General features: G+C 41.3%; 1 protein-coding gene across 5 annotated transcripts in view; it reads left to right on the top strand.

Moving 5' to 3' along the window:
- The window catches only part of diaph2 (diaphanous-related formin 2), a 631,396-nt gene that overhangs the window by 188,076 nt on the left and 423,906 nt on the right, over nucleotides 1–19,414 (top strand). For all 5 annotated transcript variants that reach the window (XM_072270521.1, XM_072270519.1, XM_072270520.1 and 2 more), the window contains 3 exons: nucleotides 1,228–1,297; nucleotides 2,611–2,747; nucleotides 6,217–6,325. In XM_072270521.1, the coding sequence (XP_072126622.1) occupies nucleotides 1,228–1,297; nucleotides 2,611–2,747; nucleotides 6,217–6,325 (316 nt within the window). The remainder of the gene's footprint in view (nucleotides 1–1,227; nucleotides 1,298–2,610; nucleotides 2,748–6,216; nucleotides 6,326–19,414) is intronic.

Genomic DNA, 19,414 nt, shown 5'->3' with positions numbered 1-19,414 from the left:
TTACTATGCTCTAGGCAACTAATATTACTGTTTTTAAAAATGTTTATTTATAACTATCCCTTTTGTCTGGGAAAGCTTGCTTGTGCTGGTGGTCAGTTTCAGTTTCCCATTCTTTTGGCCGTCCATCATGTGAGGCAGCCTGGCCGATTATCTCCTCTTTCCTCTTGTACAATCTCCCTTTCTCTTTCACCCTTTCTGCCTCACCCTTTTCATTGTTGTTTTCCAATATTTCTTTTATCTGCTGTGAGTTCTTGCTCTTTTTTGCTCTAGGTAAGATATTTATAGATTGTAACCATAAAGAAATTATACATATATTTTATAGGAATATAAATGAGATGATACTATATTTTTTTTTAAAAACTGTCAACCCTTTGTAGTTACAATTGCACATCATGGAAACCACACTCCCCTCCATGGACTCTCTCTACACTTTTTGTTGCCTTAGTAAAGCAGCTCACGTAATCAAAGACCCCTCCCACTTTGGACATTCTTTTTTATACCTCCTCCCGCTGGGCAAAAGACTAAAAACCCTGAAAGCATGTACCACCAAGTTCAAGGACAGCTTCTAACCCACTGTTTTAAAACTAGTGAGCAGTACCTTAGTACACTGAAATGGAGTCTTGATCTCAATCTACCTTGTTTTGTTCTTGAATCTTATTGTACTGCACTTTCTCTGTAACTGTAATACTTTATTCTGCATTCTAATTTCTGCTTTTCCCTTATACTTCCCTATATTTCCGATATTCCCTTATGCTCAGTGCACTGTTGTAATGAAATGATTGTACAAATGGCGTGCAAAAGCAAAGTTTTTCCACTATACCTCTGTATATGTGACCATGATGAACCATTACCACATACAGGGTGGGCATTGCTCATTTTGCTATGTCTGTGTGGTTTTAGTAATACCATTTCCAACCACCCAACTTGCACCAAGAGTTTTTGTCTTTGAATATATGGTGCTGATACAATAGCCTTTCCATATACTCCTTTTATGATAAATGTTATGCTCTCATTCAAATTTTGTTTCTTTTTATCTCCGAACTTTTAGTCTTACAAGATGCAATATTGTCCCTATTCTTGCTCTTGTATGTGCAGTCTTGGGGACAATAAACTGTTATTTAGATTTGTATGTAGATTCTATTTGGGTATAATATAGTTTAATGCATGTGTTAACAAGAAGTGAAAAACTTTGAGGTAATTATGCATTTGATATTTGTTTTCTCCTAGACAAGAAATGATTGATAAAAAAAACCAGCATAAGCTCATCCAGTGTCTGAAAGCATTTATGAATAACAAGGTATTGCTATGGTTCACTGTGTACCGAAACGCATACAACATGATTATTTTATGTTGGAGAATTCTTCCTGTTTTTTTTTTAAAAGTCAACTAAATCGCAAATAACCACATTGATGTTGGAGCTACTCAGTAGTTCAGCCAACAGTTGTGGAGAGTAAAAATGAATTAACTTTGTAAGTGAATGATACTTCACCATTGAGTAAGTAGTGTTGAAACGTGATTTAAGATGTGGTGGGGAAGGTGTGAAGACAATAAAGGCTGGGATCCAAGGTTATTTAGATGAAAAAAATTGCTATATAATAGATGTCTGAGGAGAGTGTTTTGGGGTGAGCAGGTGGAATAACAATGACAATGCAGCAATTGCTGGAATAAGGGAATACAGAAATATCAATGAGAGATGATCAGTATCAGTAGCTAGCTCTGACACAAATTACTTTAAATTATTTAAGAAGTTCAAAGTAAATATATTATCAAAGTAGATGTATGTCACCATATACAACCCTGAGATTCATTTTCTTGTGGGTATGCTCAATAAATCCAAATAGAATAATTACCTTAAAAGAATTAATGAAAAACTGCAAAAAAAAAAAAAAGCTGCTTAACTGAAATTGGTGAATCTAACATTGAATTCCAGGAGCTTCAATAAGCCTAGGCAGAAGATATGCTGCTATTCCTCAAACTTGTAGGAGACTTCATTGGAACAGTGTAGGAGTGCAATGACAAATGTCATAGTGGTAGTAGGATTGAGAAAAAGTGGAAAATGTCTGGAAACTGTTACCCTTGTGAACTGAATGGATGTGTTGTGCAAAATAGCTTCTTAACCTGAATGTGGTTTATTTAGTGTAGAGAAAGCCATATTGTGAACACTATATGCACCTACGCGAGTTGGAAACAAGTGCAAGTGAATTGCTGCTTCACTTGAAAGGACTTTTTTGGTGTCTGGGTGAGGAGAAGGCGAGAGGTACTCGAGAAGTCTAATCATTTTTGGCAGGGATTGTGACTGCAGGATAACTTACCTTGACAAATCAAGCGCGCATCTTCAGATCATACTTAATGGAATCTGTTGGCGGGCAAACATTTCGAAGCTGCTGCAACATTATTATGTTACAAGCTGCAGCAAATTGTTTGGGGGGAACAGAAGGGTATAATGATAAATATAATGTTCAGTAGCTCAGGAAAATTTAGTGTTGATACACTCACATTGAATTAAAGTTCCCTATATGACAATTATGATTAGATGTTCAATGAAGCATGACAGTAAGACTATCAGAATTATCTTGCAAACTAAAATCTTTTTTTTGTCTTTACGTTTAGTTTGGGCTTCAAAGAATATTAGGTGATGAAAGGAGTCTGCTGTTACTGGCAAGAGCAATTGATCCAAAGCAAACAAACATGATGATAGAAATTGTCAAAATTCTTTCTGCAGTCTGCATCGTTGGAGAAGAAAACATGTAAGTTAAAATGTATTTATATTTTGAAATCTATGTATTATTTTTTTGAAATTTTATTTGTGATTGTGAGGAAGGCCTGTCACTGATTATGGAGGGCACATGGCACACTCAGTAAAACACTCAAAGGGGCATCCACACACGTTATTCCCCTCTGTTATTGTGGTGAGTGCACGCATCACAATAAATCAACAGTCACAATTTTACACTCATCCCCAGCAGTAATGGGTATGAAAAAAAGAAACACACTGTGTCACAGTTTAATTATCTCAGGTCAATTTATTCATATTCATCTTTCCAATAAGTGTTTTGCTGAAATGTCATGATAATCTGACATTTCTCTCCTCCACAGTCACTGGATCTGAAACAGAGCTGCTGCACAGAGCTGTCTTATATAGAGGCAGCAGCAACCTGCACAGGTGTGCTGATGGTGGAGGATGTCATCTTTAATTGGGTCAAGGGTTATATTACCTAATTACTCATCTTGTGGTAAAGGTTTGGGGTTTATTTAAGTTATTTAACTGGGAAATGGTGAATTCTATAACGAGGTATATGTGTTTATTGTGAGAACTGGCAGTAGAGTTTCAGATTGTGTGAAATGGAAGATAATTGAGTTAATTAGCTTTTGGTTGGTCTAGGGGCGGGGCTTAGCAGGTATAAGCCTCGGGTTACCAAGTCTTTGGGTTTTTTTTTGTTTAGTCAGGTTGGAGGCTACCCAGACGGAATATAAGGTGGTGTTCCTCCAACCTGAGTGTGACTTCATCTTTACAGTAAAGGAGGCCCTGGGTAGACATATCAGAATGGGAATGGGATGTGGAATTAAAATGTGTGGCCACTGGGAGATCCTGCTTTCTCTGGCAGACAGAGCGTAGGTGTTCCGCAAAACGATCTCCCAGTCTGCGTCGGGTCTCGCCAATATATAGAAGGCCACAAACCTTATATTCTGTCTGGGTAGCCTCCAACCTGATGGCATGAACGTAGACTTCTCTAACTTCCGCTAATGCCCCACCTCCCCCTCGTGCCCCATCCGTTATTTATTTATATACACACATTCTTTCTCTCTCTCTCCTTTTTCTCCCTCTGCCCCTCCGACTATACCCCTTGCCCATCCTCTGGGTTTTTCCCCCCCCTCCCCCTTTTCCTTCTCCCTGGGCCTCCTGTCCCATGATCCTCTCATATCCCTTTTGCCAATCACCTGTCCAACTCTTGGCTCCATCCCTCCCCCTCCTGTCTTCTCCTATCATTTTGGATCTCCCCCTCCCCTTCCCACTTTCAAATCTCTTACTGGCTGTTCCTTCAGTTAGTCCTGACGAAGGGTCTCGGCCTGAAATGTTGACTGTACCTCTTCCTGGAGATGCTGCCTGGCCTGCTGCGTTCACCAGCAACTTTGATGTGTGTTGCTTGAATTTCCAGCATCTGCAGAATTTCTCGTGCTCACAGAATTGAGGATGGCTTGTTTCCAGTCCTATTTTGTAAGCTATCGTGTGGCTAATGTGCCATATGGCTGTAATGTACCATGGAGCTGTACAGTGTTGAAGCAAGCCCTTGTGGCTCACCAAGTCTCTGCTGACCATCAGGCACCAATTCACATGACACTAATTTACCTTTTCATTGTGCATTCCTATGTATTAGAAGGCTGTTAGACTCTTTTAAGGAGTCACAGAAGATAAGGTCAAATGCATCCACTCTACACCTGTTAAGTTTTTGTTGTTAATGAAGCTCAAAATTAAATGTTCATTTCATTAGTTTGGTGATGGACCTGCAACAGAAAGTACCCCATTGTGGTTGACCGATTTTGCAGAGGCAGCATTGGCGATATTTCTCTGCTGCTTTGAAGTGTCTGCTGTAGATCTCAAAGTATATCAAACTGCAGGGATCACTAGTTTCCAGAAGAAAAGAGTTTGTGTTGGATTTGAGTTCTTAATCGTGAAGCACATTTTCTCTTAAACAGCCAAAATCTGTGATGGTGCACTGAAGGTGATGGTAGATGTCATCATGATGTCTGCCTTTGTTGAGAGATGGTTGCTGAGAAGTGGAAAGCAATCCACACATTTTAGGTGCCCATTCTGGACAGTGTTATAATGTGGAGAGAGATTGTTATAGAATTTCTTTTCTGTGGCTGTTCAATGCAAGGACTCTTCTCTGGCATGCTTCAGTGTTCAAGCTAGTAAGTCATGTAGCTTGGATTCAGAATGTGAGTGTAACAAATGCAATTTGCATACTGCATCTTGTGAGTACTGAAGTTGGTTTGACCAAGCAATATCGAGTTTCCTGTTCAACAGATCTGTTTCACCACAATGGAAGCTTATTTGGAGATGGCGTGCAGCAAGATTGAGAAAGTGATGCGGTGATGAGTCAGCATTACCTAACGCTAGTTTGCACTGAATTAGGGTCTGGTCTGGAACCATTGGTTATGATCATAACATGCATGTCTGCATGTATTGGACATAACATGGAGGCAAATTTTTGCAGGCAGCAGAAGAATTGATGTGAAATCATTCCACCTGCTCTCTCCAAGTTGCTGGAGTCATTGGCTTTCATGATGTCAAAGCAGGCCATAATTTAGTAGCTGATGCTGTTTCCTGCATTTCTTCTGTTGTTAATTATGAAGGTCATGTGTAATAGTGATTCTGGATGGATGGAAACTATACTACAAATTGAGAGATTAGATCATGATTAAAGAGAACACAGGGTGAACCACAAGGATTCTCGTCTTTAGTTGCTGCATTCATTCTTGGATGTGGTCATGGTTATTGTATCACTGAGGTCTCCTAGCATATTTTCCTCATCCAAGAAATGAGAGATTAAGTAATGGTTTTGTTCTTGAGGTTCTTCTCTGTCAAGTTTTAGGACTTCAGCATGTTCCTAGGGTTGTATTGTTTTATAATTGCCATATGGTCTTTTTGCTTTTATTGACTCGGGGCTGCAGTGAGGTTGGACTGAATAATTTACTTTGAAATGGTGTCAATGGCATGTACATAAAGGACAAAGTTAAGGTTAGGGTGAATTTTGAAATACTTTGTCTAGTAGTATTAAGTGCTGCCTCTTCCCTTGACAAGTTTAACTGTTTTTGGCTGTCTCGGGATGGGCCCTTGAGTGACTGAACTGATTATCCCTTATCAGTATTTCTAAATGCAGGTCGATCGTAACCTACCCACCATTGATGTTAGGCTTACCACTCTGTAGTTCTCTGATATGACCGTCATTCCTTCTTTAATGAAAGCACTATATTCCTCCTTTCACTACCTCACCCATTACATGATACAAATATCTTTGCAAAGGCTGCAAGAATTTGTTCTCTATATTTCCACAATGTCCCAGGTTACTCTTGAAGCAGATTTTCTAGATGATAATGAATTTGGATGCCGTAAATGCAATAATTAATTACTTTGAAAATTTGCAGTTAAGAAGAGTTAAATTGGAAAGTGGCTTTATTTGCATGATCCTAATAACATATTCTATAATCCCTTAGCCTTGATAAAATCTTGGAAGCTATAACCACAGCTGCTGAACAGAATAACAGAGAAAGATTTGCACCCATTGTAGAAGGACTGGACAATCATGAAGCACTTCAGCTACAGGTGAATGTCTATAGCGCCATTTAGTTTGTCTTCACTAAACTGGTGTCAAATGGAGGTAAATGTGGTCTTATGACATCATTATTCACTTGGTTTGTGGTGATTCATTGAATTAGTGCCTATTATCTAGATAATGAATGTCTGTGAAATCCTAGCTGAGTCTTCAAATTCTATATTCTGGGTATGCTGGGGTGGGTTCAGCTCCATAGGGATATGGAGCATTCATACATTAAGAGTTTCTTTCATTGGTATTGTCCTCTGTCTTCTATTGCCAAGCAAATTTTGTTTGCAATTTGCCACTTGCACTGGATTCCGTGGCCTTTAATTGTTTGGAACTATGTGAGACCTTGTCAAAAGCTTAACTGAAGTCCATTAAATCCCATCTCATGCCCAGCCCTCCTATGTTTTGTTACTTTTTGAGGTAATTCAATTTAATGTTGTAAAGGGAGACCACATCTGCTATTTTCCAATTACCTGACATCTTGCTAGTGTCCAACGACGATTTAAAATCTCTGATAGAGCCCCAGCAGTCTCTTTTCATAATAGCTTGGATAAATCCTTTCTAGTTTTGGGGATTTATCTACCTTTAAACCTACCAAAGCATTGGGTGCCTCTACTTTATTTATAGAGACTGGCATTAGACTTTTACATATCCATTCACTGTATTTATCATCTCCAAATAACCTGAGATTTTTTTCTCACATCTAATATAAAACTGGTCATTGATTACTGATCCTTAACTTGGCATACTGATTGACTTGCTTTTAATCCAGAATTGATTTTTGTGACCATTTGGGTAAGGGAATTGTTGTTTACTGTATGTTATAGATTTGAATGAAGAGCAGTATGATTTCTAGTCGGTTACTGACAGAATATTATCCTTTTATGGAGGATGTAGCAAAGTGTCTTGTCTGATATGACAGTTTGGTCTCCAGTATTATTTTAAAACTTGAAAGAAGCCAGTATCATGGGGAAAATTGCCAAATCATGTATATTCTCTGTTGTTGCCACCTGTGCTAAGAAAACTAATGACTAATAAACTTGCATAGTCCTGGAGATCAGAATCAGGTTTATTATCACTAACGTACATTGTGAAATAGCTGTTTTGCCACAGCGCAACAGATGAAAAACCTATAAATTAGAATAAGAAATATATATCTATACCTATACAAAATTAAGTAAGTATCGGCAAAAACAGTGAGATAGCGTTCATGGTTTGATTCATTGCTCGTTCAGAACATTTCAGCAAATTAGGCCACATGTTTAGAGAAGTAAAGATGGTAATTCTTTCAGATTGAAAAGCTGTGTTAGAATTTGAGGATAGACGTATTCTGATGGTTATTAATCTGAACATTAAACATCTTTTTACAGATGCGTTCTGATCTGCTGTACATTTAGGAGTGTTGACATTTAGGGCTCCCCCTGCTGGAGAAATGTTCCTTACCCACCTCTCTGGAGTTCAGTACTTAAAGCTCTTGCACATTCTGTGCAGGGGTTCTGACATTCCTGGTAGTAACGGAGAGAACTGCTATTTGCCATCTAATTTACCTAACATTTATCCTGAGTAAATCCATTCCGCTTGGTGTTGTGCAGGGTCTTCAACATTTTCCATAATAAATTTTACTTGATATGATTCGCTGCACAAAGAGCTTGAAATGAAGTGTGATGTTCTGCCTCATTTCGAAAAGGAATTTATGTAATATGCCAACTGATATTGATAAATCTAATACATCTATGAAAAAGGTTGCTATTTTTAATTAGACAGAAATGCATACAAATCGCTTATTCATTCCTTGGATCCCTAATGCGACTTAAAAAAAATTGTGGAATCTTACAAACAATAATGTAATTTGCTTGAATTTGACTGTGAACTTGTGAATCAGTATAAGAATACTTGAATTAAATCTGGCATTCATAAGAGCATTTAAATATATTTTGTTGCCTTTGGATGAGAAAAGTATGTTCTTTTGGAGACAAGAAAATACCTGGCCAAATGTTTATCATGTAAAAAGTCATTCTATATTCATCAACATGAAGAGTTGATCTTAGTACGGTATTCGTTTATATGTCAGTGTTCAAAATCTATTTTGTTCAAATATACTTTGCGTTGATGAAAAATATTACTATGATGTTGTCAGCCATCTTTGAATAAACTTTGTTTTCCTGTCAGAATAAATTGCTTATCAGAGTTCTAATATGAGAAGACTATATTTTTGCTTTATCTCAGGTTTCTCGTGTGTTAAGATTTTTCAAGTTGTTTAGGAGAGTGAATCCTGAGATAGTCACCAAGGAATGCAAGCAGGCATGTAATTAGAAAGAGACATTTCACATATTAAATACTCTGATTCCGTTTTATATTTTATGAAATCCATCCAATCAATTTAAATCAGGAAGACTCAAGAAATGCAAAAATCCTCTCTTGGATCATGCTGGATAATTAATCACAACTCCAAGACATTAATCTTATTTTATCATCCTCACAGTTAGCTCTATCAATTCCAGAGATGGTTTGTGTATCATCTTAACAGGAAGGGATTCATTATGTTTTATGAAGTATTTTGTACATGCCTGTTGTAATTTTTAAAATTAGTTATTTTTGCTTAAAAGAAGTTATTCCTTTTCTGAGGCTTACTTAATCTTTCATCTTTCTAATTTATTTTTGTATATTCTGGCTTTATCACTATATTTTGTTACATAGTTCCCTCATCTTGAACACACCTTTGTTTTTCTTCGTATAATATGAGAAATTGTGCTATTTGTACCACTCTGTTATTTAAAGTGTAACGTGCTGTAAGGTTTCACTGCTAATATAGTGGATTTTCTGAAGTAGCAACGTTTGGGTTATGACTGGAGATAACAGGGCCTTTGGAATGTGCGCCATCCAATGAGAGGAATGTTGTTTCTCGTGGGTCTGAGAGAAGGGATTTTGCAGTCTTTTGTTGACAAGAGATGAAGAGAGAAGCTGTGAAGGGGGAGAGTTGGTAGGCTGTCGGATGGAGTGGACTTGGAGCAAGGGTCTGAGGGTCCATGACGCTCAGAGGAGGTCGATGGGGAACAAGTGGACAGAAATGTGAGCTCCAACGTGTGCATTAGACTGTTTTATGAGAATGGGCCCTTTTTCTTTTTTGTTTCTTTACTAACCTATAGTCAAATTAAGAATTATAAAGCTCAATCGTTTAATTGCATATTGTGTACAGTGTATTTCGTGGTACTGATTTGTAACGGGGGAACACATCACGCGGCACCCACCCAAACAAGATTTCTCAAGTTTGGCCGGGCCGCAGGCTGTCTTCACCCAGATTAAGCCGCTAGCTGAACCTGAGGGTTACAATTGTGGGGGTATCGTTTCAGGATTGATTTCATGGGATGCTGCATGATTACCCTGAGCATTGAACCAGTGGGGTAGATATTTGTACTCCCAATGAATTGTTAATTTGCCTGTTAAGTACTGTTAAAGTTGTGATTGCGGCACGGAAGTTTGATAAAATGGCAGGCACAGCTCTCGTTTTAATACAGACCAGCGCTGACGTAGCAGACCGAATCACAAGTTGAGTTTCCCGTAGTTGGGGGGGGGGCGGCGGAGATTTCAAAGACAGGGTTCTGTCATTTCTGAGGAGTGAGGGGAAGGAGTGGTCGGACTTGGAATGTCTAATTAGTCCCCGTCCCCCAGGGAAGAGTGAGAATTCTGAGTTAGTATCTGTCCTTACCTCTCTGGCGGATAAGTGGAAAAATGCCCATGTTCAAAGTCCCAGCTAGGGTAGGCTCCACCTATTCCCAGGAATAATGCTCACCCCTAAAGGGGAAGAGTACGAGACTTGGGCAGAGCAGACCCCTCAGTTGTTAGATGAGTGGCAGTATTCTGATGACCTAAAGTGACAGAGATTGGTTGAGAGTTTGAGTGGGTGGGCTGCTGACATTGTGAGAGCTGTCAGGTTGTGGTTTCCCCAAGTAACTCTGAGTGTTTACATGTGAGCATTGGAGGATGCTTTTGGTATGACAGGAAGCCCGATGGAGCTCATGGTGGGGTTTCAGAACATGCATCAGGAGCAGGGGGAGAAGCTTTCTGCTTATATTTTTTGGCTAGAGAGGCAGCTAAATTGCTTGCAACGCAGCGGGGTCATTCAGGTGGTTGAGGTGGATCAATTAAGAGTGGACCAGATAGCCAAAGGTGCCCAGTCCCCGGACTTGATTGCTTGGGGTCTCTGACAGTCTCATAGACGTGCCCCCCTCCCTCTTTTGTTGAGCTGATCAGAGAGGTATGGGAAGAGGAGAACGCGTTGCAGGCATGGGAGGCCTCCGTCAGCAGGGTACAGTCCTCAGTAGTGGTCCCCTGCAGTGAAGTGACCACGGATAGCCTACCCCAAGGAGAGGTAGAGGAGATTGTGGTAGAGATGTGAACTGAGATGTCATTGCTGTTATCAGCAGGTGTGACACCCCCCCCCCCCATATAATGAAGCTGATGGGGGTCGGATCACCTAAGGGGATGAACAATGCGGAGAACTGCTGGCAGCAGGTGTCACACGAGAAGGAGCGTGAGTCCTGGGTACCTAAGCAGAGAGAGATGTTGGGAAAACTTAGAGGCGACCCACTGGGAACATGTTCCCAGCAATATACCAAGGAACCCCTGTAAATGAAAGGCCCTATTCCTGAAGGCTTAGTGAGACCATGCTCCAGTGTGTTGCTACGGATAGAGGGTATTTATGTTAAAACCATACTCAACACTGGGTCACAGGTCACGTTGTTGTACCATTCATTTTACAACGGGTATCTCAAGCATTTACCATTGACCCCATTCAGGGCACTGGAGACCTTGAGGCTTAGTGCTAGTGATTATCCGTACAACAGTTATTTGTCAGTGAAGTTGGAGTTCTTGGAGGCTGATGTGAGAGTGTCTGAGGTCCTTGATACATTAGTGCTGGTTTGTCCAGACCACGTTGAGAAGGGCGGCGTTTCAATACTGGTGGGGACCAGCAGCCCTCATGAGAGGAGGCTCATGGGGGCCTGCAAGAAGGCTGGAGAGAGCTTTCTGGAAACATGTCCGTGCACGCGTTGTTTTGAGCTGCTTTTGAGGAAGTGTGTGGCTACATTGTGCCGGATACCAAATTTAGACGAGGGACTGTGTGGTTCACCCTGTCAAAGCCAATGCTGGTATGGCCGGGGAAGTAGCGAGAGTGATGGGGACCCCCAAATTTCGTGGAGTGCCTGAGGGCGAGGCCCTCTTTGTGGATGCTCCGGAAGACCACGAGGGGGAGTCGGGATTTCCTGCTGGGCTACTGGTGAGGCCTGAATTGCAGAAGCCCTCGGTTGTAGAGGTGAGCAGGATGGCAGTGGTTGACAGGAATACTATGAAGAGGGAGGTCACCTTCAAGCGGGGGATGCCCCTGGTGCATCTGTTCCTGCTGATGGTAATGTCTAGTGTCCCTGTGAGACAAGCCAGGGAGAAACTATTGAAAAAAGGGGGAAAATTGACCACTGAGTCATTCAACTTCGGAGACTCCCCAGTTCCTGCAGGTTGTAAAAGGAGGTTAGCAGAAAAGATGGTGTAGCTAGAAGGTGTCTTTCCCACTGACAAATTTGATGTGGGTTGTTCGTCACGCTATCTGGTGAGCGAGGACACCCCGTTTAGAAAGAGGTCGCAGAGACTGGCCCCTGCAGAGGTAGAAGACTTTCGGCAGCATTTGTGTAAGTTAAAGGAAGCTGGAATCATCACCGAGACCCGAAGCCCCTATGTGTCCCCAATAGTAGTGGCCCAAAAGAAGAATGGGAAGGTACAGATGTGTGTGGACTATTGGACTCTGAACAGGTGCACCGTCCTTGAACAGTATATAGTCCCAAGGATCAAAGACGCGCTGGCTTGTCTGAGTGATATGAAGTGGTTCAGTGTGCTGGACATGAGTGGATATTACCAAATCCCCAAGAGTGAGGATGACAAAGAGAAGACGGCATTTATATGTCCCCTGAGGTTTTTCCAGTTTGAAAGGATGCCCCAGGGCATATCGAGAGCCCCTTCAACCTTAAGCGGGTCATGGAGAAGACGGTGGGCAATATGAACTTGCCTGAGGTTTTGGTGTATCTGGATGACCTTGTGTTTGGATCCACCTTGGAAGAACATGAAACGAGGCTACTGAAGGTGCTGGGCTGCCTGAAAGCTGAAGGGTTAAACATTCCCTGGACAAGGGCCAGCTCTGCAAGACGTCTGTTAGCTATGTTGGGCACATAGTCTCACATGGATGAGGTAGATACAGACCCAGCTAAGACAGAGGCGGAGATCACTTGCTCAAGACCCCAGAGTGTGAGCGCTTTGCGCTCGTTCCTTGGGGTTCTGTGGTTACTATCGGAGGTTCGTGAAGTGCTACGCCAAAGTGAGTCACCTGTTGAACCAGCTTCTGTGTGGTTACCCTCCCTTGGGGAAGAAAGGGAGGGGGAGAAAAGGAGAGGAGGGTGAAGAGTATCTTCACCCTTCGGGGCCTTTTGGAGCAAGATGGGATGCAAAATGTGAGGAGGCCTTTCAGTCGCTGAAGGAGCTGTGACCAAGGCGTCGATGCTGGCTTTTGCGGACCCCTGCTTGCTGTATGTACTGCACATGGATGCCAGCCGAGAGGGCTTAGTGGGGTGTCCTGTATCAGGGCACCGGATTGAGACCCTGTTGCATTTGTCAGCCAGAGTCTGTCGCCCTCTGAGACAAACTATCCCACGCACAAGCTGGAATTTCTGAAATTGAAATGTGCGGTTGTGAATAATCTGAGTGACTACCTGTCTGGGACCAGATTTGAGGTGAGGGTGGACAACAGCCCCCTAACTCATATCCTGACCTTGGCGAAACTGGTTACCACAGGCCATCGGTGGCTGGCGGCATTGTCTGCCTATGATTTCAGCCTGAAGTACCGGCCGGGATCAGGAACATTGATACTGATGCTTTGTCCCAACGAGCACATGAGGGACTGGACAGGACAAGGAGTGGGAGAGTGTTCCTGCCTCAGGGGTGAAGGCCATGTCTCTATTTGCCGTCACCATGAAGGCAGAGGGAAAGGAGGGGCAGGATTGAGCGGTGGATTAAATGGGAGCTTCTGATGACGCTATTCCCCAAGTTTACTATAACCTGACTGCTCTGAAGACAAATCAACTGCCCAAATTGAGTTCTGGGGAAGTGGCAGCTGCTCAGTGAGATGAGCCGGGCATCGGTATCATTTGGTCAGCAGTCGAAAATGGAGACAGGCTCAATCAGAGAAGACGAAACACGTGGCCGTCCCTCCATTACTGAGAGAATGGCCTCGGTTGGAGTTGCGGAACCAGATCCTATACTGGGGGGGTCTCGTCACCCCTGGACCGACCTTGGCGTTGCCAGCTGGTTCTGCCCGAGAAGTATCGGAGGATTGCATTGTAGTCACTTCATGATGATTCTGGGCATTTTGGTAGTTGAAAAGACTAATGGATTGCTCAGAGACCGGTTTTACTGGCCCCGAATGAAGGTGGAGGTCGAAGAATACTGCAAGTCATGCATTCAATGAATACGGAGGAAGACACTGCCTGTGTGGGCAGCCCCTTTGTCTCACTTTCAGATTGTGGGGCCCCTTGACCTGGTATGCATAGATTTCCGGTCAGTAGAACCCAATGCCGGCAACACAGTGAATGTCTTAGTCATCACTGACCACTACACCAGATAGGCTTTTCCTACAAGGACCAGAGGGTGTCCACGGTGGCCCAAGTGTTCTGGGAGAAGTATTTCATTTATTATGGCCTTCCCAGGTGGATACATAGTGATCAGGGACGGGATTTTGAGAGCAGACTCATCCATGAGTTACTGGGAATGCTTGGGATTGAGAAATCGAGGACCATGCCCTGTCATCCACAGGGTGATCCCTAGCCCGAGAGGTGAAATTGGATCTTTCTTGACATGCTCAGGACCCTGGAAATCAGCAAGAAGAGCAGGTGGAGTCAACATATTGGAGAGCAAGTGGAGTCAACAGTTACAACTGTACTCGAACTGAAGCGACTGGGTACTCACCATACTATGTGATGTTTGGGCACGAGGCAAGTTTGCCCATTGACCTTTGTTTTGGGACTGACGAGGGTGACTTACCACCGAAGACTTATCTGAAGTATCTGTCTGATATGAGAAGAGAACTGAAAAGGGCTTGTGAATTAGCTGGGGTCGTGGCTGCCAAGCAGAATCAAGGAAATAAGAGGAGGTATGATCAAAAAGTTAGGTTCTCCCGACTCCTGCTGGGAGACCGAGTCCTCCGAAGGCATTTAGTGCTACCTGGGAAACATAAGTTGGCTGACTGCTGGGCGGCTATGCCTATGTGGTGGAGAGTCAGATGCCAAACCTCCCAGTTTTCTGGGTGAAACTAGAGGATAGGAATGGACCTTTCAAAATTCTCCTTCAGAACTACCTGCTGCCCCCGGGACAAGAGGTGCAAGTTGACCCAGAGCCTGACCTGGAGCCTACACCTAGTAAGAGGACTGTGTGGAAATGTGGACGATTGCAGGAGTGTTTAAGCTGGACCCCACTCTGAAAGGGATACTGATTCGGAGGATGAGGACCTGGATGTGTGGTATATGCTAACTCCCCATTGATTGAGGAAGAGACTTCCAGACCTTCTCCTGCTGAGTCAGGTAAAGTGGGGCCGGGGGGGGCGGGTGTGGAAGTGGAATCCCGATAAGCTCACTCAGAGACCGTGTAAGCACAAACTCTTTATTCAAAGCACCCAGGGCTTAGTTAGTCGCTGAAACAAGAACAGTCTGTGACTGTTCCTGCTCAGTCCACCAATTAACTCACAATTCCCCTTACAAAATGGATATGGTTGTTCAAATACCCCCCACACATACCAAGCTGGAATCAGACTTATCTATTGCTTGACAGTAACAAGAGACAAATTACAGAATAGGTATAATGCCCTCATACACAAACAGGCTGGAGTGGTCTTATTTCTGTGCTTGACTGCACAAAGAAACAAGGATCTTGAAACACTGTCTAACTCTGAGAAGAAATATGACCCAGCATGGCTTAGCACATCTGTAGATCGTCAGTGGTTTATTTCAGAGAAAACAGCCTGCTATGTTTAACTGACCATGTTAACCCTTCACATACTTTATCAGGGGCGCCTATCTGTGGACAGCCTGGGTTGCAGCGGGACTCTGCAAGGGATGAAGTGGGGCTTGGCTACGGGACAGAGGGGTCCAAGTTGCAGGTTGGCACAAGTGATAGGCCATGGGAGGCCTTGTCAGGTAAACGAGAAATATTCCCAGTAGTGTCTGAACCTGAAGAGTTAGGTGAGGGGGAACAGAGGTCTCAGAATTAGGAGACCACCAGATAGGCTGGCCTACGTAGCACTGGGGCAACAGAGTGTGACCCCTACCCTTTTGGGGAGCTATGTCAGTGCCTTTTACACCCGGATTGGACTTTCTTTGTGTTTTGCAGGAAGGATTGGCGAATTATCTCAACATCATGAGGACATGACTAACTTTGGTGGGGGAGAGTGTAATGCACTGTAAGGTTTTATTGCTAACGTAATGGTTTCTCTGCAGCAGCAATGTTTGGGTTATGATTAGAGATAACGAGGCCTTTGGAATGTGCGCCATCCAATGAGAGGCATGTGGGTCTGAGAGAAGGGATTTTGCGGTCTTTTGTGGGTAAGAGATGAAGAGAGAAGACGTGAGGGGAGGGAGTTGGAAGACCGCTGGACGGAGTGGATTTGGAGCGAGGGCCCGCGATGCTTGAAGGTGGTCGATGCGGAGCGAATGGATGGAAACATGAGCTCCAACGTGCACATTAGACTGTTTCAAGAGAGTGGGCCCTTTTTCTTTCGCAAACCACAGGAATTCTGCAGATGCTGGAAATTCAAGCAACACACATCAAAGTTGCTGGTGAACGCAGCAGGCCAGGCAGCATCTCTAGGAAGAGGTACAGTCGATGTTTCAGGGGGGTCTCGGCCTGAAACGTCGTCTGCACCTCTTCCTAGAGATGCTGCCTGGCCTGCTGCGTTCACCAACAACTTTTATGTGTATTGCCTTTTTCTTTCTTTGTTTCTTTACTAACCTATAGTCAAGAATTATAAAGCTCAATCGTTTAATTTCATATTGTGTAGTGTTTATTATTTCGTGATATTGATTTGTAACGGGGGAACACATCACGCAGCATCTGCCTCCAAGCAAGATTTCTCAAGTTCGGCCGGGCTGGAGGCTGTCTTCACCTAGATTAAGCTGCTAGCTGAACCTGAGGGTTACAAAAGTTTCAGCTCTTGAAATCATACAGAGTTTTATAAGTAATTAAATCTTCAGTTTCATTCGTTGTAGATGCTACCAAACCTGACTTTTTTAGTTAATTTTGGTTTTCTCTGATTTCCAGCATCTCTTCAATATCTTGAACGAGTGTAAAACAGCAGTATTATTTTTGAAATGAGTATCACATTTGCATTTGGTATTCTGGACATGGTCACCTCAACTTTCAAAATTGACTGCCTTGTTTTGAGATAATTAAATGCCTTTGAGTGATTTCAACAGTTAATGATTTTGTGTAATAAGCTTCATGGGGGGAGGTGGTTACAATGAATGGTCAATAATCACATCCAAATTCTTTTAATCTTGATTATTAATGTTAATTTACAGTATGTGCATGTTTTTCATTCTTCATTACAAAGTGAATTACCTTGTGCTTATCCAAATTAAAGTCCATCTGCTGTTCCTTAGCCCCTACTAATTTAAACAATCTGTATCCTTAGACTGGTATCAGATTCCTCTTGTACTATTAGCTCTATATCATAAATCATTTTTGTGGTATGATATAAAAAGTGTGTTTTCTGAAATAGTAATAGCAGGAGCCACACAACAGATCCCTGTAGAACTTCCATTAGTTTGTATTCTCATCAAATTCACAGGAATAGTGACCTTTATCCATTTCTTTAGTAATAAATGGCCATGTGGGACATAGGTTAAGTAAATTAATTACATGTTTTTGAATTAATTAAGTTTACTTAATGAAGTTTACTTTTTAAGTTTAAGTTTAATTATTTTTAATTTTTAAAGTTATTTTTGAGGAGTTTGGTATTTTGTACAGCATCTTTTTTAGAACAGCCAGCTAAGCAAATTACTATGGATGGGAGAAATGTAAAATCTGAATTTTACACTTGTTTCAGTCTAGTATAGGTATTGTAAAAAAGCTTTTGTTTTTTTCTTCTGATACCTGTATTTTTGTCCTTTCATGTTATAATTGTTGATGCAACTTGAGCAATTTGTTGTGAGGTAAATACTTTTATTGCTTCTTTCCATGCTTTCTTTTTCAGCTTGTCCTCAAATGCTATATATGCATGTATAAAAAATGACAGCCATCAAAAAGAAGAATTAAATAATAGCAGGGAATATGTCTAGAGATGTTAATTGAGAAATAAATATTGGAGATAGGTACTGTACCTGGTTCATTTTTCAAACAGAGCCAAGGAAAAGAGCAAATTTTGCCCTGTTTTTTTGTATCATTCAGAAGATAGCACTTCTGACAATGAAGGACTTGTTTAGTTTTGCATGTGTGTAGGAAAATTGAATGCTTCATGAAAAATTAATTTCAAAATTGTGCTATTTGTAAAACTTAAAACAGTGAGATTGATATTTAATTTCATAACCTAAAATTAGTGTTTTGTAAATTGGTGCAGAAGGCAAGTTGCTTGTACAGAAAGGGTTAAGAGCAAGCTGATAACTGGGTGTAACAATAGGAATAAATACAATAAATTCACATCTGTTGTGTCATTTTTCCTTGAACATAATACTACTTTAGAAATAGCAATTAACAGTTTTATTTATACCAAGATTTTCATGAGTGACATTTTTAAGTCAGTGAATGTGCATCAGGATCTTTCACATTTTTATTTTTGCTTGTACATATTTTAATAAAACAATTAGGGAGCACAGATGTTCAATTAAAGGCTGTTCTAAACCAGCAGGAGATCTGCTGGGAACTTAAAGTGCATGGGAAGAGTGAAAATTACTGCACCTGACATTGATCCTTGGTTGTGACTAACATCTCATTCATTATACATACATGAAGAGAATGCCCAAGAGTGTATATTAGAATGCAAAGCTTAACCTGAGTGTGGAAGCTTAAGTAATGTTAATTTGCTTTAAGCATTATTAAGTTATACTGCATGGATCTTTCTTATGAGTCCAATTAGTTGCCGTTGTTCTTGGGTACTTTTTGTGTACCTTTGTGGAACCAATGATAGAAATTCTTTCTCATTAAGTAGAATGCTTCTATAATTTTTTCCACACATTGTTCAAAGTATATTTAATATGGAAAAATGTATAAATTCTACAACCTTGAGATTTGTTTGCTTACAGGCAGCCATAAAGCAAAAAACCCAAAAGAAACCAATTAAAAAAAAAATAAAGACCAACACCCGATGCAAAGAGAAAAGGGGGAAACCCCCAAATCAAACAACAACAGTCTGAACCAAAATGGATCCTTAGATCTGAAACTCGGAGCAACTCGGAGTAGGCCCAAGCCTCACTCTCAGCTTATTTTACATGTGCTCTGGCCTACTTGTTCATTTGTTTTTTTTTTCTTCTCGACATTTCAGCTCAATTAATTTACCTAAGGGGACATGATTAAGTATGATTAAAACTAAGTGGGGAACATCTGAAAATTGATCTAGTCCTGTTAATTGATCTAGGTAGAATGTAGCCTCCATTTTCAAGTCTTTGCCTCTGCATTACATTTGATGAATAGCAAAGCCTGTCACAATTTATGGATCAATATGTTTCAGAACATTGAGATTTCTATAAGGTGCAAGTTTTCATAATAGGCCAGATGTGAAAGTTTTTTTTTTAATGAATACATAATTTATGCTGGCAACATTTTAAATGCAAAATCCTTTAAGAATTGGAAACATGCAAAATAGCAAGAGATACAGGTCAAAGTTCAAAGTACATTTATTATCAAAGTATGTATACTAAATACAACTTCGAGATTCGTCTCCTTGGAGGCAACCACAAAACAAAGAAACCCAATAGAACATATTAAAAGACCGTCGAACACCCAATGTGCAAAAAAAACATATTGTTTAAACAATAAAAAGTAAGCAAATAAAATTTAGAGCTGAAGTT

This window comes from Mobula birostris, chromosome 10, assembly GCF_030028105.1.
Source record: "Mobula birostris isolate sMobBir1 chromosome 10, sMobBir1.hap1, whole genome shotgun sequence".
Classification (NCBI taxonomy): Eukaryota; Metazoa; Chordata; class Chondrichthyes; order Myliobatiformes; family Myliobatidae; genus Mobula; species Mobula birostris.
This window is presented reverse-complemented; position numbering and strand designations above follow the sequence as displayed.